At 34.3% G+C, this 24,815-nt stretch overlaps 1 protein-coding gene across 1 annotated transcript in view; it reads left to right on the forward strand.

The window, feature by feature from the left end:
* The window catches only part of LOC126890728 (glutamate receptor ionotropic, delta-2-like), a 72,943-nt gene that overhangs the window by 8,562 nt on the left and 39,566 nt on the right, over window positions 1-24,815 (forward strand). The window contains exons 3-4 of the mRNA XM_050659901.1: window positions 12,130-12,312; window positions 19,225-19,318. Coding sequence (XP_050515858.1) covers window positions 12,130-12,312; window positions 19,225-19,318 — 277 coding nt within the window. The remainder of the gene's footprint in view (window positions 1-12,129; window positions 12,313-19,224; window positions 19,319-24,815) is intronic.

A 24,815-nucleotide genomic window follows, 5' to 3' on the forward strand; every position in this document is an offset into this window, starting at 1 on the left:
GACAAGGGTTAAACTGGGATATGCTTTCGAACCATTTAGACAACCAAATTAATTTATGGGATTTCAAACATTCTCCCCTCTTTAAAAGCCATAAGGCATTTAACAATAACTAATACTACATATCACTACTTGAACAACAAGCAATGGCAAGACAAACACATCCAATATACAGGGTTTAACGAAAATACAGGTCATAAACTAAATCACATATTATGAAACCAAAAATAGTTCGAATGAACCTAACTTACCTTAGTACAAATATGCACATAGAAAAAGTTACAGCCCTTTGAAATTATAAAATGAAAATCGATTTTTTTGAATATATTGAAAACTATTAGAGATTTTTTATTGAAAATAGACATGTGGCATTCTTATGGCAGGAACATCTTAAAAAAGAATTATAGTGAAATTTGTGCACCCTATTAAAATTGTATAGGGGTTTTGTTCCCTTAACCCCCCCCCCCCCAAACTTTTTGTGCGTTCCAATTAAATTATTATTGTGATACCATTAGTTAAACTCAATATTTTTAAAACCTTTTTGCCTCTTAATATTTTTTCGATAAGGCAGTTTTTATCGAGTTGCGGCTTCTTTTTTAATATGTTAACATAAAAATTTTATGGGGGTTTTGTTCCTTTATACCCCCCAAATGTTTGTGTACGTTCCAATTAAACTATTACTGCAGTACCATTAGTTAAACACATTATTTTTAAAACTTTTTTGCCTCTTTGTATTTTTTCGATAAGGTACCTTTTATCGAGATGTGGCTTCTTTATTAATATGGTTCAAAATATACCTAAAATTGTAAATCATAAATAAATTTTCATATTATTACCAAGTCTCCATAATCGTACTTAGCCATATACAAATATGTGGTGGATTTGACAAATATTCAAAATATCTCGATAAAAGCTGATTTTTCGAAAAAGTACTAAGAGGCAAAAAAGTTTTTAAAACATTGTGTTTAACTAATGGTACTACAATAATAATTAAATTGGAACGTGCACAAAAGTTTGGGGGGTCTAAAGAACAAAACCCCCATAAAATTTTTATGGGGTGTCCAAATTTCACTATATTTATTTCTTAAGATACTACTACCATAAGAATACCATATGCCTATTTTCAATAAAAGATATCTAATAGTTTTCGATATATTGGAAAAAATCGATTTTCATTTTGTAACTTCAAAGGGCTGTAACTTTTTTTATGTGCACATTTGCATTAAGATAAATTAGGTTTAATCGAATTATTTTTGGTCCCAGAATATGTGATTAAATGTATGACCTGTATTTTTGTTACACCCTGTATATTCAAGTATATTCAAATGGGAAATAAGCCACAATTTTACCTAAAAATGATTTTATTAACGCTTCGACGCCGACGTTAAGTCGGGTGTCGTTGTCAAAATACAAAATAATACTAAATAAACAAAAATGTTGTTGCTTAGTAAAAAATTCTTCTAATAATTTATTTAATCTGACTCATTTATATGATAATTTAAATAATAATGACACATTTATAAAAAATACACAACATTTTTTAAACAAATTATCAAATATTGAATTTAATCCAAATAATATTTTAGTAAGTTTTGACATAAACAGTTTATTTACAAATGTGCCATTAGATAAAACTTTAAATATAATCAAAACGAAATTAGAAAATGATAATACATTAACAACTAGGACAAGACTAAATGTATCAGCTATAATGGAGTTATTGACATTATGTACTAATAATACCTATTTTCAACTAAATAATGAATTCTATAAACAAAATTTTGGTCTCGCAATGGCCTCTTCTTTATCTCCATTATTGGCTAATATGTTTATGGAGGATTTCGAAACTAATATCATTTCTAAACAAAATTTAAAACCCACAGTATGGTGGAGATATGTAGATGATGTGTTTTCCATATAGCCTCATAGATCGGAATTTTTGGATACGTTCCTGAATATTATAAACGATCAAGAAGAGACAATAAAGTTTACAATGGAAAAGGAATACAATAACACCCTATCTTTCCTCGATGTTTTGGTCTCAAAGAAGGATACTGGATATGAGACTCAAGTGTATAGAAAACCAACACACACCAACAGATATCTCAATTACAAATCAAATCATAACATCAACGTTAAAAAGGGAATCATTAAATCCTTATATGATAGAGCCAAAATTACTTGTTCTAACGAAAATTCATTTTTAGAAGAAAAACAATTGTTAACATCTGTTTTATTAAAAAATGATTTTCCCATATCGTTTATAAATACGGAATTGTCAAGATTGGATCGAATGGAACAGAACAACTTAGAACGGGATCCTACAACCTTCACAAGAAATAATACGAGGAAAATATCAATACCATATGTAAAAGGACTATCCGAGAAACTTAAAACAATAGGAAATAAATTCAACATATCAACAACATTCAAAACAACAAACACATTGAGATCTATTCTATCTAAAACTAAACCTAACAGTGAACAAGAAAGAACAAAGAATTGTATTTATAAAATAACTTGTGAATGCGAACAACTTTATATAGGTGAAACGTCAAGACCATTAGACGTTAGAGTAAATGAACATCAGTCTTATATAAAAAATAGAGAATTTGATAGATCTCAAATATGTCAGCACGCATGGGATAATGAACATAGAGTTCAGTGGAGAGATTCAAGTATAGTAATAAAAGAAGCAGATAGTAAAAAGAGAAAAATCAAAGAAGCGGCTCTAATTATGCTAAATGAAACCAATTGTGTCGCAAATTCCTCGGTAGAATTCAGTAGGATGCGATTACCAATATTAAAGGAGGAAGTCAATAGAAAGAAAATACCACAATTAGTAAATCAGTAACATATTGAGTTAGTACATATTTAGTATTTTAGTATTATTTAAAATTTAAAATATCAAGTCAGAATTTGGTATTAATTTTGAGAGTAAACTAAATGTAAACCCAAATACTTACGATGTCGGGATAGTATCACGAGGTTTTTCCTGGTTTTCCCTCGTGATTTACTATGGAATCTCTAACGCGAGAATTTCAGTACCACCGTTGCATTTGGTTGTCTTTTTAAAGACAGATCACATGCTATGATTTTTTTTTGGCGGATATTCTTGAGTTGGGATTGATTTCATGTAATCGAATGAACTATCTTTTAGTAAAGTCGTCCCAGGAACGCAACTCATCAATATTGGCAATATCATTTTAAAGTTGTCTACTTTAAAATGTATAATACGTGTCTGAATTGCCGATATAAATGAGTCAGATTAAATAAATTATTAGAAGAAATTTTTACTAAGCAACAACATTTTTGTTTATTTAGTATTATTTTGTATTTTGACAACGACACCCGACTTAACGTCGGCGTCGAAACGTTAATAAAATCATTTTTAGGTAAAATTGTGGCTTATTTCCCATTTGAATATACTTGATTATAAAAATGCCACAAGAAAATAGCTTCAGAACAACCCTGTATATTCTTAAACAACTATTAAAATTTAAGCTTATATCAAAACTAAAATTAAAATGGTGGTCTTGTCGCAGTCCTACTAACAAATCCGACCAAAAAAAATTTAGTCTAAAGTAACGAAAACTTAATGGCGTGAGAGGACGCGAATTTAAAACGGACTCAATCAACGTCAAAACAGTGTAAACTTCTTCATAAATATTAAGATTTGAGTCCCGACTATCCGAACGATATGTTCTTTTACAGCACGAATGCCGCGCTCATAAATACCACCGAAATGTGGAGCCGCAGGAGGCGCAAAAGAAAATTTAATATTTTTTTATCGAGAGCACCCTTTATAAAGCTACGCAATTGTCGATAAGCGCCATGAAAGTTGGTACCGTTATCACAAAATACTTGCGATACTCGACCTCTCCGAGCAATAAATCGCTGTAAAGCGGCTAAAAAGGCTTCTGTGGATAAATCACTAGCCTATTCAAGATGTGGCCTTTGTGGCACAACAAACAACTAGGCACAAATATGCCTTTTGACTTCTAACTCCTTTATAACGAGACATAGTTATCGAAAACGGTCCACTATAATCTACCCCACAAATTGAAAATGGTTTAATGGCCCCGAGATAAAATTTAGGCAAATCACCCATAGGAGGTTGTAAGGCCCTAGGAGATTGCTTCCAACATCTAATGCATTTAGATAAGACTGAATTAACGGACTGCTTAGAGGACAATATCCAAAACCTTTTACTAACCAAAAATTGCGTACTCTTAAGGTACTAGTACACGTACACTTTAGAAGACCAAAAATAATCATTTTTTTCAAGAATTTTTTTCTTAGAACTTTTATTAAAAATGAACATAAAACTTTGTACATATTAATATCTAACTCTTAGAGAGTTCAAAAAATATATACTTTTTTATATATGCACGTACACTAATATTGTAGAGGGCGCAAAAGTCGAGGCATCGAAAAATGATGGCGGGCAGTTAATCTCAGAATTGGGATATCTGAAATAAAAAAAACGTACTGCATTTTGAAAAAGGAAGGTTTGTTACGTGACAATTTACCACAATTTGATCAAAAAATAAAAAATGAATATTTTTTAACCATGAAAAACTGAAGAAAAACGGGAGATTTTTTCACAAAATTTTTTCAAATTTCCGTAAAATATTTTTTTGCAGAATGTTTCACTAACGGTGGTAAATTGTCACGTAATAAACTTTCCTTTTTCAGATGCCGTACGACTTTCTTGTTTCAGAGATCCCAATCCTGATATTAACTGTCCGCCTTCGGAACTATGTTTTTTCGAGGCCTCGACTTTGGCGCCCTCTACAATATCAGTGTACATGCATAAATGAAAAAAGATATATTTTTTGTATTCTCTGAGAGTTAGATATTAACATCTAAAAAGTTTTATGTTGATTTTTAATAAAGGTTCTGAGAAAAAAAATCTTGAAAAATTGCTTATTTTTGGTCTTCTAAAGTGTACTATTACGAGGTACGCAAAAGAGTATTCGAGCATGTAAGTACTTTTCATGTTAATCACGAACTAGGAGAGTCGTAAGACGAGATTTCTTTGGTAACAAAAAGGGATGTTATGCCTCATACGACAAGGTAGACTGAGATAGACGACCACCTACTCTTAAGCACTGAGTATTATCATATAAAAATACTCCTAATTTGCGAAATGGTTTTAGAAACGAGTTCGACTAAAGCTGTTCTTTAAAATACTTTTCCTGTGTCAATCTAACAAGAATAATCAACGAGCTTTCCAATTCTGCTGAACTCAATGGTCCTACACGTTTTGACCTTTTAAAACGAGAGTTGTGCGCGAATCGCAACATAAAGGCCAAAATTCTTTGGATATGGGTAAACGACGATTGGTTTTTTAACAAACAAGACAAAAAATGTTCCTCACGAGTGGAAACAAACACTAAACTTTTCTTTACCTCTTCCAAAGGGGATTTTTCCCGCAATGATGGAGAAACCTCTGGAAAGATTAATGGAATATTATACAAAACGAAGGACCTGTCAACCTCTAGTTTTGATACAAAAACATCCGGTAGCATGCCTCGCGAAGGCGCATCGGTTGCATTACTTTAAGATTCAATGCAATGCCAAGAATAATTTTGACTATGGGTCTGGATATACGAAATGCGATTTACGACGAAAGTTTTAAACCTAGAAGGTAAACTTTTAATCCAGTGCAATACTATTTGCCAGTCTACCCAAGCATACACCTTTTGAAAGATTATATTCTTTCACGACTGTGACACAAACGACATAAGTTTGACCAAACGAACAGCAGCTAACAATTCTAATCGAGGTATCGTAATCTGTTTCATAGGCGCTACTTTCGATTTGGCACAAAGTAAATTAACTTAAACCATGTTCCGACTATCAATACTACGAATATAAACGACACAAGCGTATCCCTTTTCACTAGCATCGGCAAATCCATGAAGTTCTAAGATGGGACAAGAGGAAAGATTCAAAAAACGAGGAATTTTAAACTGTGTAATAAGAGATAATTCACTTTTATATTGCTCCCATACACGAATAATTTCTGAGGGAGAGCGATCATCCCATTCAAGATCAGTTGCCCAAAGTCGTTGGATGTTTGATGAAAAAGGTAATAGGTGTTAGATAGCCACACGGGTCATAAATTCGAGCTAATTCGGATAAAAACGATCTTTTAGTACAAGGGACATCCTGCAATTTGACTGCAAATTGAAAGACATCGGACTGTGCAATCCACTTCAAACCAAGGATTTTCAAAGAAGGACCATTTGATTCTCGATCAAAAATTAATAAAATGAGGATTAATATGCGATTCGGGAAATTGGGACAACAATTTGGGCTCATTCGAACACCATTTTAGTAACTCAAAGCCTCCTAACTTCAACAAAGCGACTAATTCTTCAACTAAAGTTTGTGTTTCTTCGAGAGCCGAAGCACCGAAAACAAAATCATCAATATACGAAGCATTACAAATGAGCGAGGCGTCTTTAGGAAAACGAAAGCCTTCGTCCAATACTAGTTGTTGAAGGATTCTTAGAGCGAGATACGGCGAGGATACAACTTCAAAAGTGACAGTTAACAAACGATATTCCTGAATATCCTCAATCTAGAAAATCTCCATAACACACGTTGATAATCCATATGCCCAGGAACTACTAAAATATTACGATACATCTGACGAATATCTGCACAGAACGCAAAACGATTGAGTCTAAAATTTAACAAAAGCGAGACGATGTCCTGTTGTAACTTAGGACCGACTAATAAACACTCATTCAACGATTTACCAAGCCTGGGACTTTTCTGAGACGCATTATATACAACTCGAATTTTAGTAGAGACACTTTCCGATTTAACAACGCAATGATGTAGGATATAATAATTTCCCTTTGTCTTTTCGACCTCAGGGACCAATTGAATATGACCTAAATCAATATACTCCTGCGTACGGGACCCATATTCCTTTTGCAAACTCGGCTGTCGAAACAAGCGACGTTCTAATGAAATAAATCTGCTTAACGCAACATCATAACTATCTTTTAAACAAAGCGGTGATTCACGAAAAGGCAAAGACACAACATATTTCCCCGAGACGTCCCGACTATGCGTTTCCCGATAAATGGTTTCGCACAGAACGTCTTCCGGTTCTGAGACTGGCTCTTCCGGTATGTTCTTCAGTTCTCAAAATTTCCTTAATGAAGGATCTAGTGAGTCTTCCACATCTGATAATGACAAAAGGTTTGGTGTGCTAGTTGGTCACAACAAAATATATTATTATCCAAAAACGGTATTTGGGGCATCAGGTTGTCCCGGTTTACCTTCAATTTTACCCTCTAACAATACCTTCGAAAATATACTACAACCAATTAACAAATCGACAGATTGACTATAATTAAATTTGGGATCGGCTAACTTCAAATTTTTAATATAATTCCAAGCAGAAATATCTATTTGGGTGCTGGGCAAATCCGAGCAAACCCTACCTGTAAAAATAGCCTCCAAATGAAACACCGGCGACTCCTGATGAAGAGATTGGATAGAGAAACTTATTTTCCCCTGATTCAGTTGCATCGAAGTTGATGTTTGCATCGAATTGAGTCCGTTAATTTCGAACGAGCAAGGAGTTTTAGGCCATCCCAATCGATTGGCAGCCTTTCGACTAATGAACGAACTCATCGAACCCGAATCAAGAAGACATCTCAAGGGTTGTTTACACCCTTTACTGTCAATGGCATGAACCAAAACAGTACCGAGCAAGATTTCCTTTTTGGTTTCATCTTTCTTTCCTACAAAACTAGCGGAGCAATGGGATACTTCAGGAGACGATTCGATTCCCGATGTCCCTGGACTATTATTATTTTCGGAGGACGACTGAATATTGGAACGGTTTCTATCTAAGTGCAACAAACTATTATGCAGATGACTACTACATTTACTATATTTGAAGGATTTAGGACACGACTTGACTGAATGGTTAGCCTGATTAAGACACTTAAAATAGGAAGAAGACTCTTTACAAAACTGGTATCTCTCTTTTGGCGATTTTTCAAGAACAAGGAACACTGGTTGATAAAATGGCTTTGTTTGCATAAAGCGCAACATACTGATGACGAATTTGTCACGAACGACGAGCTACTACGAATCTGTCTTGAATCATTAGCCTGGCATTTCGCGTTGACCTTTGGCTCCGTGTTAGTTTGGGGCCCGCGACGACTTCTTTTCCTCGCCTGTACTACTGTCTAAGTTATCATACGCTATGTATTGTGTTTCGATGAACGCTACTAATTTTTTGAATGACGAAATTCCATTAGATTTATTTTCCAACTCAAACAACTTAATGGAATCAACATCTAATTTGGACAAAAGCAAATTGAACATAATGAAATCCCAATGCTTGGTGGGAAGGCCTAAGGTTTTCGATGCGGCTAAATTTTCCAAAAAGGTGTCTACCAATTTCGCTAGATTTTTCGAATTAACCGCGGAGATTTTTTGAACGCCCATTATCGCGTCCCAATGGGCTGTCGCACAACGACGAACATTTGTGTACCGTTTAACGATTAAATCGTAAGCCACTTGTTAATTCTCGTTAGTTATGGGCAAATAAGCAAACTAAGCGGAGTTCCATGTAAACAACCTTTCAAATATTTGAATTTTTCTACGTTCACTAGGGCTGCATTGTTATGCAATATCGAATTGTACAGGTCTAAGAAAGAAGCGAATTCTCCGAGATCTCCTTGAAACCGAGGGAGCTCTATCCTGGGGAGACATATGTGAGATGGATGAGCTCCACCTGAAGTACCAGAAGCTGGGCCTGGACTTTCAGATTTTGACCCGAAGAATTCGGCGTTAAAAACTTTTATTTTGTAGAATAGATCCAAGAATAATTCTCGGACTTTTTCTTCGTCCCCTGTATGAGCATCCGGTACCGACAAAATATTATTAATGATACCTGTATGCTGTTTTAAAAATTCATCTCTGATCACGTCTAGTTCGCTAAATCTGATTTTAAACAAAGCTCTTAAAGTTAAGTCCGACACTGCTCTACTTCCCAAATCATAAATCAACTGAATATCATTAAGCGCTGTATGTCGAAGGGATTTTAATTTTCTGCATTTATCTATTCTAACTTTTTTAGGTATATAAAAACTCCAAACCGAAATGAAATAAATAAAAATAAAATACGATTAACTGTACTAAAATAGCGACGCCCAAAATGTAATAAAATACGGAAATGAGAGGCGATTATAGACCTTAATCACAAACTCAAAGTATAACAAAAAAATATAATTACCTACGCCCTACGACCGCCACCACTTAACTTCGACAATGATTCGTCACGGTTCAACGTGCCAGATGCCATATGCGAAAGCCGAGAGATAAGTAAAATTTTCCCTAATATCGATATGTCGATACGAATTAAACAACAATATATTACGACAATCGAAAAACCACCATTAAAATTTGTGTATCAAATAATTCCTCATCCGGCTCGAAGGACCAAATACCTATTACCATTACTAATAGCAGGTATTGAACGAAACAATTAACCCGTAAACGCCCAACCTTTTTTAGGTTCCATGTACGCCCAAGGGTGGGTAAAAAATGTCTACCTCGAAAATAGCTAATATATTTATTGAGAGTTGTTGGAAATGGATTAAACTTAAGAATCTTATGCTTAATAAATACATCATTTTCTAAAATAAAAATATAAACAATTTACAAACCTTACAACAAAATTACAATGTACATCAAAAATAACATACCAGTAAAAGCCAGTAATTCAGATTTGTCGATTTTCTCCACATCCTTCCTTTCAACCTCCTCAATGGCGGATAATTATGTAGATTATGTAATTATACGTCGATAAGTATATGGATTGTCTTCCTACCAACGAGAAATTTTATATAGTATTTTTACTACAAAAACGTTATTACGTAGGTCAAAATTTTTGACATAAGAGAACTGTCAAAACATTAGAATGTGACTTTTCATTATTGCCATGTTTTTATAAAAGTCACATTCTAATGTTTTGACAGTTCTCTTACGTCAAAAATTGTGACCTACGTAATAACGTTTTTGTAGTAAAATACTATAGAAACCTTTAGTACCAAGTTTTACCAAGGGTCTACTCTTTATGCCCACCCATATTTAACTCAAGAGGCTACTTTTATTTTCAAAAATATCGGTAGAACCAAATTAACATTCGATAAAGGGCTGTCTTTTTAACAATAAATAATTTTTTTAAATTTTTTAAACACGTAATAAATATGTTACAAGGGAATACGCATTAGGTGGACATTTTTTACCCACCCTTGGGCGTTTAAGGGGTAATAAAATAAGAACAAGCAATAAACACTAATTACAACACCTGCTAATCAACTGTACCTCCGATAGCCTATTATTGAGAGAAAATGGGAGTTCTCCACAAGCGCAATACAATATATACAAATTTAAATTGGTTGCTCAACAAATAATTCAAAAAACAATAAAAGGATAATAAAGGTAATTAAATTTAGGTTAAACTTACCCCGTCTGGCTAGAGACACAACGATCGAAAAAAAAAAGAATTCACTAACTACACAAGGGTACACTTCAAAGTCTCTAACGCATCTCATCGCCTTGACTATCAAAAATTCAAAAAACTTATCTGGCGATGCAGGAAAGAATTTTAAGTGGTTTGTCTCTTCATCCCTATTCATCCCGCGATATGTGATACTTTGCGATACGAGGTGGTCGGATAGGAGGTGGAACACGGGCGTCGACAAGGGTAAAAATGGGATATGCTTTCGAACCATTTAAACAACCAAATTAATTTATGGGATTTCAAACAGATATATTTTTATGTGTTTGTGTTATTTATTTAAATTATTTACTTAGAACGGTAGAATGAGAGGAATTTTTTCTTAATGTATCGTGATGCGCAATTTATTCGACGTATAAATATTGGTTGGACTATTGCCTAAATAAAGGTAATATTTAGCTATTATAGGCAAGGATCCCGCGTACCAAAAAGAAGTTTATTAACAGCAAGCTGAAAATTTCTTAACAGCTTAACGGTGTCTAGTCGGACAAACTTTGATATAGTGGAACATCGGAACAGGGGAAGTTTTAATTGTGGAACGTGATTTTAATTGTGGAACGTGTCATCCTGACAAGTTTATGATTGTGAAAATTAGCAGGTTTTTTTAAGTTTATTCAATAGCAAATTTTATATAATATATTATGAAAAAATGTTGGTTCGACAAATATATTGGCCATTTTAACAAGTCCGACATGTTAGTGGCCTTTTGAGCGGCCTTAACATTGCCAAATATATCGGCCATTGTAAGTAGAACATGTTAAATGAGAGAAATTATGCTGGTCTCATTTTAGCATGAGAGTTTATTGAAAGGGTAACAAATCACGTGGGATGTTTTCGTAGTCTGACGTTCGAAACCTATAACCCGTTCCACAATTAAAACTTCCCCTATTCCACTGTTCCCGTACATCAAAGTTTAAAATATAAAGTATATTTTTAGTACATAATTGGAGAATCTAAATAAAAAATAATGATGAAGATGCTGATGTAGATAACTTATTCTTCTTCTTAATCTTTTTTTATATAGGCAGTACTGCCTGTTTTTCTGCAACGGTGCATTTTATTCTGCCCCTAAATTATCATTCCATCTTTTTCCTTGGGCATCCTATACTTCTTTTGTCTAACGCTGACTTGTCCCTGGCTATTATCACTATCCTTGATTCCAGACATCATGCTTATGGGTTGATTCCACTCTTATTTTCTGTTCTTTACACCATATTGTATACTTCACATATGCGTCTGATTTCCTTATTTCTAACACTGTCCTGTAGTCTTTTTCTAGCAATCCTTCTTAATATCTTCATTTCGTTGGTCTCCAGATGTCTTTGTATTTTGCTTGCATCTGGTCTTGTTTCGGCCGTGTAAGTTAAAACTGGTCTAATAACTGATGATGTAGATAACAAATATCTTAAATCGTGCAAGAATGAGACTATCATGGATTGCTTAATTTATTTAAATTTGAAACAATATACTGTGATATAAGAAACAACCCACTATTGCTTTTATACATTTACTGAATACGATTTTAACTTACCTATTTTTTATCATTTTTAAATTATTATTTTTAGGAGAAACCATCAATGACCATAAAGGGTCTGAACTCTATTCAATGATTATTTTCGCTAAATATATAAATGCTACACCAGAACTTGTTATTAATCCCAAAGATTATTGGGGATATATTTTCGATAACTGGACTGGTAATGGTTTAGTGGGTAATTTAGCAGACGATAAAGCTGACATAGGTTTCGGTAAGGTTATGTTTGTTCTATAAATCAAAAATCTCTCCTTATTTGTATACCGGCCAACGTCGATTTCATCGCGATAGGATAGTTTATCTTATGGCGTGTAGGACAAACTAGTTTGGCTTAGGCTAATGTTGCACGGAAGGCCCAGGTACAATCAAAACCAGGGCTCTGTTGAACGTGCCAATCAAGATATTGAGAATATGATAAGTTCTTGGATGAAAGACAGCGGTTCAACAAAAAGGTTAGGAAGTCCTTGCGATATGTCCAATTCATAAAAAACCGCGCCTACCATTCAGGGATAAAAAAATTGTCATACAAAGCATTATTTGGAATGTAGCCCAGATAAGGACTTTCGACTTCTTCTTTGCCGCAAGAAATCATAAATGAAATTCAGGATGAAAATAACTTAAGGAAGGTAATAGACAATAATTGCAATGTTAATTTAAGAGAAGACAGTGATGATAACGTTGAAGAAGTTAGTAACCAAGAAGAGGTTTCTTTATTTGACAATGACATTCAAAAATATAGAAGTTTAACAGAAAATCGTGTGAGACATGCTAATAAAATAAAAGCAACTTCTAACAAGTCTCATCCACCAGCCAACATTGAAGACAATTTGTCTCTACCTATTTCAGATGTTAACAAAGGCAAAGGTGGTCTCAGAAACATCATTGGAGTTACTCTTCACACAAATAACGGAGGATTTTACAAACTTGGTGTACTTCAGAAACTATATTCGGTCCTAAAATCGTGTCAAATAAGGAAAGAAAATAACTAAGCGAAAGGCCACATGGGCGATAATTTACAGCGCGTAAGAGCAGTAAACCTGACGAGGCATTTGACTAACCAATTGTAGATGAAATAGGGAGTTAGTCAACCAATGCCTCGTCAGGTTTACTGCTCTTACGGCGCCGTAAATTATCGCCCGTGTGGTCTTTTGCTTACAGTTTTATTTCCAACTTAGCTGTCCGCAGATATCTCTAAAAACGTAGAACAACACATTCACTCACAAACTTTTTCTTTTCTTACTTAATAAAACTTATTATCTAACTACGGCTTCTCCCCCTGACGAAACTCACTTCTTCAAAAAAATTTAATAAGACCCTGTTCTTCTGTCTCCCCGCCCTTTTATCGACACCCTACTTAGAGAGGGTAGGACTCTCTTAATTCTAAAATCGGTTCTAATCCAAACAGACCTTTTTGGATACCATACAATTTCTCTTTTCCTACGAAATCAAAATTCACCATATTTCCATGTAAAATCAATATTCAAATTCTTTTTACAATAGCGCCTTTCTATTTATCTACAAAATCGTATTTTCATAATCCTTATATCTATTTGTCCGGACAAAATCCATTGTCATGTCCTTTTTCGTAAACGAAATACCCGATTACCAAACTGTCACTGGACACCACACAAAGACGAATCATTAGGCGCACAAATTATCCTTCTTTCTCCGAATGAATGAATTTATAAATTACAATGTAAAAAACTCTACTTATTTACTATACAAACAGTAAAACAATTGTTGATAGAATCACCATGTATTTCAAAGTAATATTTATTTCTTTTGATAATACTTGTTATTATTGCGAAGAATAAAGGTTTTTATTGAAAATAAACAAATCTATAAGACAATCAGATAGTACAGCTCGGTACGGTATAGGTTATTTGCTTGAGTTGCAAATTGAACGAAAATAAATAAACTAACTCTTGCGTCCAAAAACGAAAATATGAGACATATGGGGTTATAGAACTTACAACGGGGAAAGTTTATTGGTCTTGTGGAGCAAGTAATGTTCTCAGAGGGACATAGCTGCAGAGCTAGGCGTAACACAGGGCGTTCTGTCCAAAACCTATGCTAGGTAACAGAACTAGAAAAACTCAAAAATAAAGCAAGGGAAAGTCGCTAAAAAGTAATAACGGCTCGCCACGATCGTTTAATTGTCCATTCAGCTGGAAGACACTCAACCATTTCTCACCTGCAGCTCCAAAGGCAGCTTTTGGAAGCTACAGGTGTAACTCTTTCAGTTGAAACGATAAGAAGTATACAGCAGGAGACGGTTATGGGTTCCGGAGTTATCCAGGCAGCACAAGATTGATCGCCTAAATTGGTGTCTTCACCACCAAAACTGGAACATTGGGAATTGACAAAATGTGCTATTTTCAGAGAAAATCAAGATTTGTGTAAAATCAGATGACCCACGAAATCATGTACTTAGAGGTCGAGGAAGACAAGGAAGAACGAAAACTGTCAGATCTGTTCACAAATATATAAGAGGAAGTGTAATGTTCTGGATAGGAATTGTGATCGTAAAAAAACTCCTTTAATTTTCATCCAATCAACTTTAACTGCTTACTTCTTCTAAAAGTGCCTATCTTCTAGAGATGTTGGCGACCACATTGATCCATCTTATTCTATTTACGGCAGCTCGAAATAGATCAGTTGACGTTAGACCAGTCCACTTCCTAAGATTGGCCAGCCAGGATATACGTCTACGTCCAGGGCCTCTCCTGCCATCAATCTTGCCTTGTAGAATCAACTGCAGCAGTCGGTATTTTTCATTACGCATAATGTGGCCGAAGTAAGCCAATTTTCTGTTCTTTACGGTGTTAATTATTTCTTTGTCTTTTCCTAGCCTCTGGAGAATAGTTATATTAGTTGTGTGGTGTATATATGAGACCCTCAACATACGTCGGTAGCACCACATTTCAAACGCCTCTAACCGTTTTATGGCATCTTCTGTCAGACTCCAGCTTTCAACTCCGTATAGGAGGACACTAAAGACGTAACATCTAAGAATTCTTATGCGTATATTGATACTTAAAGACAAGTTGCAGAGAATTTTCTTAAGACTGTTAAAAGAGCTTCTGGCTTTTTCAATACGAGTTTTTATTTCGTAGCTATGATCCCAAGTATCCTTAATGTTGCAGCCCAGGTAGCATATTTTCTGTACTCTCTCTAGAGGTGTATTGTTTACTGTAATTTGGGCGTTTATGTTGGTGTTTTTACTAATGATCATTATTTTTGTCTTCTTACAGTTTAGTTTTAGGCCGTATTTGTTACATGCTTCTACAACATTATCCATGATCCTTTGGAGCCCCTGCGCACTATCCTTACAGGTATGAACTGCTTACAGGTATGTTAATAACCTGTAGTTAGGCTCTGGAGAGGTGCAATAGGAGAAGATTTAATTTTCTTGTATGATAATGGATCTTCACATACCATTAGAGTGACTAGAGACATCATTGAAGCAGAAAGTATCCCTTGTTTGGAGTGGCCTGCTTGCTCACCCGAGCTTAACCCTATAGGGAATTTGTGGGATATGCTTAAAAGAAATATTAGATCTCGCCAGAATAATCGACAAAACACCTCACGGCTAGTACAAGCTGCTCTTGAAGGATGGGGCACCTACCACAAAAAAATGTTGATAATTTGATTAGGAGCGAGCCCACGCAAAATGAAGCTTGCATAAGGACTAGAGCCCATATAGCACACAACGTCCGATGTACGTCCATATAACGTACATTCAAAGTCCAAACGTCCATGGACCAAAACTGGACGTACTATGTCCATTGGACGTTTGATTTCAACGTACATTGGACATCCATTTGTGGTCCATGGATATTTTACACAAAACGCGACTATTATATTAAGTCCCAATACAAACTAAATGAGAATCTTCTTGACAACGTTGTCGCTCTTCGCGCTATCGGTCGTGAAAGGTAGTATTAGGCAGGTACTTTTAGGGGATTATCGCTGTTAATTGTTGTGGAATACTGAAGGATGGTTTATTTATGATAATTCACAGAATGGCAAACACGCTTGTAATATACAACAACGGTACTGACTCTAAAAATAGTTTGGAACAGAAACAGAACAGAGATTAAACCTCTTTTAATGTGCATGCTTCCTAGGGCGTCATTATCTGAATCTCGTCTTTATGAAAATACATCCTATGATATATTTGTGTTTTCTGTTTATCGTGCAAGTGCAGTCGTGCATTAATGAAGTTCCTAGTTCCTATAATAAAGTATATATTATAATGAAGTTATAGTAAAGAGAAATAAAAAAGGTCTTTTGTGTAATACTTTTAAGTTTAGTATTATAAGGAACTATTTCCTATAAAGGCTTTTTGCTATGTATTCACAAAATTATGGATACTAGATTGCTTTCTGAAAAGTGCCCTACAAATGTCCATAAGACGTACGTTGAATGTACATAAGGTGTACACTGAAAGCTCCAATACAACGTACAATGTACGTTTGTAGCGGACGTTCTATGGACGTCCAATTTTGTGAACTCTGGACATTCGTTGGACGTCCATCGGATGTCCATTGTACCTTAGCGGGACGTCCATTGGACGTTCCAATGTACACAGATGTACGTCCATTGGATGTCCATAAAACGTACTTGTGCTATCTGGGAGGTGATAACACTGACTACCAAAAAAAAAAACAAAGAAAAATAAAATCAATTTAAGCATTATTCGTTTTACATTGAAATTTTTTACGCTATTGACTTTAAAACAACTAATTTCAATTTGTTTGTTAAATACTTTATTGTTTTATTTAATTGTTATATATTTGTTATTAAATTGATTTAAATAAATATTGTTTGACTTCGTGTGTTCGTTTTGTTTAATCCGCACGAAATAATAAGAAATATCAGGTGATTCCATATAAGTTTGGTTGTGTGTATACTGTCATGGTATTTTTAGAACCATGACAAATATACAACTTTTCTACTAAGTACATATCTCTTGTTGTGGTAGTAAAATAGCGATAAGTCTTTTGAACTCTGATTAAGTACAGTGGAACCCTGATAACCGGGAAATCCGGTTAACCCGGACCGATTTTCATCAGACAAAGCAGTTTTTTACCAAGAAATAAACAATATTGTATACAACTGAACGTAATTTATGCATTTTCTCCTGAGCATCTTTCAGTGCGTCACAGTTTTTCTATTTCATTCTAACGCATTAAATTGTATGTTACAGAAAAAAACGCACGTCGGTGATTACATTTCATCGGTGGCATTTATAACATTTATTCTAGTTGTCAATAGATGGCGATATAATCGAAAAAAAAATTATTTACGAATTATATATAATATATAGAAAAGAAAATAATCGTTTTCGTTTTGATTCAATTCGAGTCTCTTGCCATCCTCTGACACAGTGTTTCTGGGTCTCTACCCTTTATCGAAGAGGCTATTGCAAGTAGACTGAATTGAATCAACTCGAGACGAAGAAGAACTGCATCTATTAAAATATCTGCAGTATATTGTGGTTAGACTGTCCTCTAACGGGGAATGACAAAATAAATAAAATAAATTTCGACCAATAGTCAGGATTCTGTTAACCGAGATACGATAGTGTCAAGCGGCGCCGCTAGGAGGAGCTTCTCCAACAAAGCGTCTCAGAACACCTTAAGAACACTTGGTCATTTTGTACTCTAAACCGAGTAAAGCATGAAAAAGAAAAAGAAAATAATCGTTTTCGTTTTGATTCAATTCGAGTCTTTTGCCATCCTCTGACACAGTGTTTCTGGGTCTCTACCCTTTATCGAAGAGGCTATTGCAAGTAGACTGAATTGAATCAACTCGAGACGAAGAAGAACTGCATCTATTAAAATATCTGCAGTATATTGTGGTTAGACTGTCCTCTAACGGGGAATGACAAAATAAATAAAATAAATTTCGACCAAGAGTCAGGATTCTGTTAACCAAGCTACGATAGTATCAAGCGGCGCCGCTAGGAGGAGCTTCTCCAACAATGCGTCTCAGAACACCTTAAGAACACTTGGTCATTTTGTACTCTAAACCGAGTAAAGCATGAAAAAGAAAAAGAAAATAATCGTTTTCGTTTTGATTCAATTCGAGTCTCTTGCCATCCTCTGACACTGTGACCCAGAAACACTGTGTCAGAGGATGGCAAGAGACTCGAATTGAATCAAAACGAAAACGATTATTTTCTTTTTCTTTTTCATGCTTTACTCGGTTTAGAGTACAAAATGACCAAGTGTTCTTAAGGTGTTCTGAGACGCATTGTTGAAGAAGCTCCTCCTAGCGGCGCCGCTTGATACTATCGTATCTCGGTTAACAGAATCCTGACTTTGGTCGAAATTTATTTTATTTATTTTGTCATTCCCCGTTAGAGGACAGTCTAACCACAATATACTGCAGATATTTTAATAGATGCAGTTCTTCTTCGTCTCGAGTTGATTCAATTCAGTCTACTTGCAATAGCCTCTTCGATAAAGGGTAGAGACCCAGAAACACTGTGTCAGAGGATGGCAAGAGACTCGAATTGAATCAAAACGAAAACGATTATTTTCTTTTTCTTTTTCATGCTTTACTCGGTTTAGAGTACAAAATGACCAAGTGTTCTTAAGGTGTTCTGAGACGCATTGTTGGAGAAGCTCCTCCTAGCGGCGCCGCTTGATACTATCGTATCTCGGTTAACAGAATCCTGACTCTTGGTCGAAATTTATTTTATTTATTTTATATAATATATCTTCAAAGAATGTACCATTTTATAAATGCAATAAACACAATTGATTTGTTTTTATGCCAAATTGCAAATAAAATGTGACAACTGTCAGATTTAACTAAAATGTCATGTCACTAAAATGTATATTATCACGGACTTACCTATTTTTCTATCATTTGTGACGCACTAAAAAATGCTCATGAAAAGAAGCATAGATGTACTGTGCATATGTATTTCATGTTTTTGCAATTATAATGTGTATTTGTTTATTATTTATATGTATTTTATTAATTTTTACATTATTCTCCGGCTTACCCGGATTTTCGATAACCCGGATCGGCCGCGGTCCCGATTAATCCGACTTATCGAGGTTCCACTGTACCAGTTTTTAATTCTTATTGTTTTGCCCTGTTCTTTTAGCTGCCTTGTACACCTGGGAAGCTGACTATCATTTTTTGGACTTGTCAACAGCTTTAATAAGAACAGGTATAACGTGTTTAGTGCCAGCTCCTAAGTAAGTACACTATGTTTATTTTTAAAATATATCTTAAATTTGAATCCTATGTATACAGTGGGTCTATAAAGTAACGCATAAATTCATTATTAGCTAAATAAACAACATTATTAGAAATTTCCGAAACAGGTCGATTTTTGATTTTAATCTATGATTTTTTTTATCGCACCCATACATCATACCAGTGACGTCATCCGTCTGGACGTGATGACGCAATTCATAAATTTTTTAAATGAGAATAGGGGTCGTGTACTAGCTCATTTAAAAGGTAATTAATTTCTCTATTAAATAATATAAACATTAACATAATTATTTACACAGGGTGTCCAAAATTTTTTTAATTAAATTAATTTACACAAAAACAAAAATGTGCGTAATTTATTTATTTTAAAATGCATTTTACTGCTGTCATAAAACAGAAAAATTTACTTTTTGACAAAACATTGCTTTTCGCTTTAACTCAATGTTCAAGCTGCCACCCATCTGCCTCTTGGCAGTTTGAACATTTATTAGCGAAAAGCCAAGTTTATTTTTGTCCAATAAAGATTTTATTTATGTTTTCTGACAGCAGTAAAATGTATTTTGGATTAAATAAATTGCGCTCATTCTTCTTTTTGTCTCAATTAGTTTAACCAAAAATTGTATTTGGACACCATGTATAAATAATTATGTTAGTAATAAAAATAAAAATGAGTAACCATTATCATCTCAGTGCAATACGAAGCCAAAGCAGTCTTATATTTAGTTAGTTTAGAGAGCGCAACAAGCACACTTAGCAAACGGTTTCAAAACTCGTTAGTTTTTCCTGAGTGAACGCATATCTTGCTATTTCTAAACAAGTTTAGACTCTAAATAGAAGTTAAAGTTTTCAACTTAATATAATATAAAATAATATTTAATCAAATACTTTAATACATAATATGTAATATAATTATGTTAGTGTTTATATGTCTGAAAAGAGAATTGAATTACCTTTAAAATGAGTTAGCACACGACCCCTACTCTCATTTAAAAAAGTCATCGATTACGTCATCACGTCTAGACATAATATGACGTCACTAGTATGAGATATATAGGTATGCCAAGAAATCATAAATTTAGATCAAAAATCGACCTGTTTCGGAAATTTCTAATAATGTTGTTTAGCTAATAATGAATTTATGCGTTAATTTATGGACGCCCTGTATGATACATATAATTAACAAATTTTTTGCATATTGCATGTAAAGTCCACCATTTATTATAAGTCAAATTTTAAACCTGAAATTTTTTCTTCATGTATGTAATATTCTTTCTGTGAATACTTCGTAGGCCAAGTAGTAGTTTGTTTCAAAGGGCATAGACGCAAAATGTTGCCTGTCAAAATGTTCAGTGTGTTTTAAATATATTCATTTTTTTCGAATCCTGAGAAAACTAATAATAGTAGGGGAGGAAAGTATGCTAAATGTGCAGTCACTCGAGCGTGTTGGGACTTATTGGGTTGTGAAGATTAGATCCTAAAACCAAAAAAATTAAGTAAAGTTTTCCATTTTAGTGGGGACTATCCATTTTTGAAGTTATACTTCTTTACCGGCGATAGAGGGTGATTTTTTTATATGTTAAAACCTATCAGCCCGGCGCATGCGCATTATAACTTTGTTCTGATTGGATGTTCAAATGACATGTCAAAAATTATCCGATATGACAGCTGTGGTTTGGAGGTAAAGGTAAAGGTAAACAAATGTATAATATATTAGTTTTATTGTTGTGAGGACAGAAACAAAAAAGTTTATAATATTGTAGTGACTTTTAAATAGTTTTTAAAAGCAACAGGTACGTAATAATTGTTAATTTATCATGGGTATAAACCTACCTATTTGATCTGCCAAAATACAAAGTATGTAATACTTTTATTTATATAATTTGATTACCATCAAAATTTCTATCAATATTCACGTAATATATTGTTTTTTTACTCTATGTTTTGTTGTATTTTTTCAATTCTAAATCATTTCAATTCAAAATTAAAATAATTTGATCAATTTTCAAAATATCAAAATATCACAAGTTTAATCCGTTTAGTTAGTCGATCTTCGTAAATAATGACACATAGTGTCCGTGGCTAAGCGGAGAAGGCGAATGAATTCCAATACCAACCGCTCTTATCAGCGCTGGTTCGAGTCCCAATAGAAACTTTCTTTTTTGTTTTTTTTAATACATTTTATGATTGTAAGTATATTTATTATACAGTGCTAGTCAAAAGTCCGTACCCCCCCTCGTATCTTTTGAACGGTTATACCTATAATAGTGAAATTTGGAGGGAGGAAATAAACGGACGTAAGCTTCTTAACTAGTCATGACAGATGACGTAATAGTGACAGATGACTTTACAGCGCCACTGTGACAGATAATTTTAAATGGGACCTTATGGCAAGTGATACCTCGTTTGAAAGGTATTGAAAATACATATTCATTTATACTAATTTTGTTTGAGTTTAAGTTAATTTTGATGAAAAAATGAAATAAATATAAAATTGTAGTTTCGCATTTAATTAATAAAAATTCAAAATTCTGCCTATGATTACTTGTCAAAAGGGTTGAAGTTTACGTAAAAACTACTAGAAAATTGAAAAACGTCAAATTTTTTGACAAAGAAACCATAGGCGGACATTTGAATTTTTGTTAATTAAATGAGAAACTACAATATTATATTTATTTAATTTATTCACCAAAATAAAAATCCACCTACACCCAAAAAATTAGTATGGCTGAATAGGTATTTTAAATACCTTTCAAACGAGGTATCACTTGCCATAAGGTCCCATTTAAAATTATCGGTCACAGTGGCTTTGTAACGTCATGTGTCACTATTACGTCACCTGTCATGACTAGTTAAGGAGCTTATATCCGTTTATTTCCTCCCTCCAAATTTCACTTTTGTACGTATAACCGTTCAAAAGATAATAGGGGGGGTACGGACTTTTGACTAGCACTGTATAATTGTATTTTCAGAAAATACGTATTTAGTTAAAAAATTTTTCGACAATTAATGTTCAGACATCATTTGTGGCTTGTTTAATGTGTTTGTGTGTGTTTTATTCTTTTACTATTTTAATTTTTGGCACTGTTCTAATAAAAATGTTTGAGAAGTAGTAAGTATAAATTAGTTTAATATTTAAACAAAATATAAATAAAAAGTATATTAATTTCGTTTAAATCATATAATAGAAGTATAACTTCTTACGTGCGTACAAAGTACACACACATTCTTTTTTTAATTTAATTTTCCATTTCCAACGATCGTTTTTTCCGATTATAGCGCCATCTATCCATAAAAATCTAAAAAATGTTTCGAATGAAAGTTTTTTTTTACGTAAAAAATCCAAATCTGCATTAAAAATTGGGGGGCTCCTATTTAAGATTTTAAAGTAACCCCCCACCCCACCTCCGTGGTGGGTCTTGTTTGGTGCCATTCGATAGATTTTTTTAAAAATATTGAATATGTGTATTTTTTAGTTTTTCGATCTGATGTTCATTTCGCGAAATATCGCGGGATTCGTATTTAATTTTATATTTACTCCCCACCCCTCACCGTGGGTGGTCGTGTTTGGTATCATTCGATAGATTTTTGAAAAATATTGAGCACGTATTTTTTAGTTTTTCGATCTGTCGTTCAGTTCGCGAAATATTCGCTTTTTTCTTGTGAAACTTTGTGACTCACCCATTTCCTTACGCCCCGCTCAAATTGTCAGATTTTTTAAATATACACTGTTTTGCATGTACTTAACTTACCTTGTCTTAATGTGACGATTTTTATAAGGATAGATTTTTTCGGTCCTTCCGTAACGAACTCCCCTGTATTATATGGTAGAGGTACCCAATATATGGTAGAGGTACATTTACAGCAGCGTTTCCCAAACTTATTTTTCCGTGACCCGGTTATTTTTGTGCTTATCCTTCGTGACCCACTATTTTTTTGCATACCCCTTTTACTTTTGAGAAGTATGCAGTTATTTCTGTTTAACTAAAAACTTGACGTTTGGAGGAAAAGATGTTAATTTTATCCTCAGGTCCGATTCCACTTCCAAACGGTTCCTATATTTATTTTTGAGGAAACTTTATCGCTTTTAAAAATATATATTTTATAAAGACAGCCAAAGACCTACCAGTGGTATTTTGTCAAATATGTCTTTGAGTGCCCTAACCACACGATAGTTCAATTATTGACTCAATAGCTAAATCCGGAAGTCCCGTCTCGGATTCTACGTCCATTATAAATGTATTTCTTATCCATGCTTTGTTGCTGTGGATGGGGGGAAAATATTCCTTCAGATTTGCCTCCAGTCCTAGCAGGTGTTTCTTGAAAGCCGCTGGAATATCACTCGGCAATGAATTCACGTTATACCCTTTTTGGAGCTTTGTAATTTTCTGCTTCTGCGCGGCCTATCCACAAATTAAGTTGTTTTTTTTTGTTACAGTTTCCACCTTCTCTAGTACTTTAAATACTGTTACATTGCTACCTAGTACGGTTATATCTAAATTATTCAAGAGGTCAAAAATATCACAAAGATAGGCTGCCTTGATTAACTAATTGACATCATGAAAACGGTTTTTAAATTGAAATATTGCATCCCTAGCCGTTGGTGGATGTTGTTCTAAGAACATTGAAATTTCTTCATTCAATTCAATCAGTCTTTTAAAAACATTTCCTTTTTATAGTCAACGCACTTCGCAGTGTAAAAGAAGATGCTATGTAAAAGAAGAAAATACTCTTGAGTTCAGTGGGTAAGATTTTATGAAGATAAGTTTTACACACTCTTACATAGATTTGGTTAAAAACAGTGGCATTTTTTTGACAGCTAATGCCTCTGTGGGTGCTACAATGCACCCAAACACATTCTGCTGCTACAGCTTTGATCCTCGGAAAAGCCTGCGTCAGTCAGAGCGCGGTATTAAAAAGCAAGATGTGAAACGGCGAGGCGACCCGGCATTTTGCGTCTGTGGCCCGGTACCGGGTCGCGACCCACCATTTGGGAAACGCTGATTTACAGGGTACAAGGTTTCTCCCCATATGGTAATCTGACGCGCTCGAATAATTGCAAAAATCCCCGCTTGGGCTCCCCTATCATAAGTATTTTTGAAAAATTTAAACGCAGAATGAAAGATTACGTTATTACCGAGAGCCGAAAGTCCCTGAAAACTTCTGTAATGTTTATTTTAATAAGTTACAGAGGTGAATAAAAAAGAGAAAATTTAGTGTGATTTTTAATTTCAAATATCTCTATTCAAAAGAAACTTTTGGGTTAATCTAAGTCAGTGGTTCCCAAAGGGGGCGGTACCGCCCACCGGTGGGCGTTGAAGAGAGATAAGGGGGCTTTTTGGGTCCAAGGAAAATTTGGGTCCAGGGAAACTTTGCTTCTAACAACTTTGCTTTTCGCTTCTCACACAGGTGAATTCGAAAATATAAACGAAATGCACAAAATGCATTTTGGTTATGCACCGTGCAATTTTTTATTTA

The sequence above is a fragment of the Diabrotica virgifera genome, chromosome 1 (assembly GCF_917563875.1).
Source record: "Diabrotica virgifera virgifera chromosome 1, PGI_DIABVI_V3a".
In the NCBI taxonomy this organism is placed as follows: domain Eukaryota; kingdom Metazoa; phylum Arthropoda; class Insecta; order Coleoptera; family Chrysomelidae; genus Diabrotica; species Diabrotica virgifera.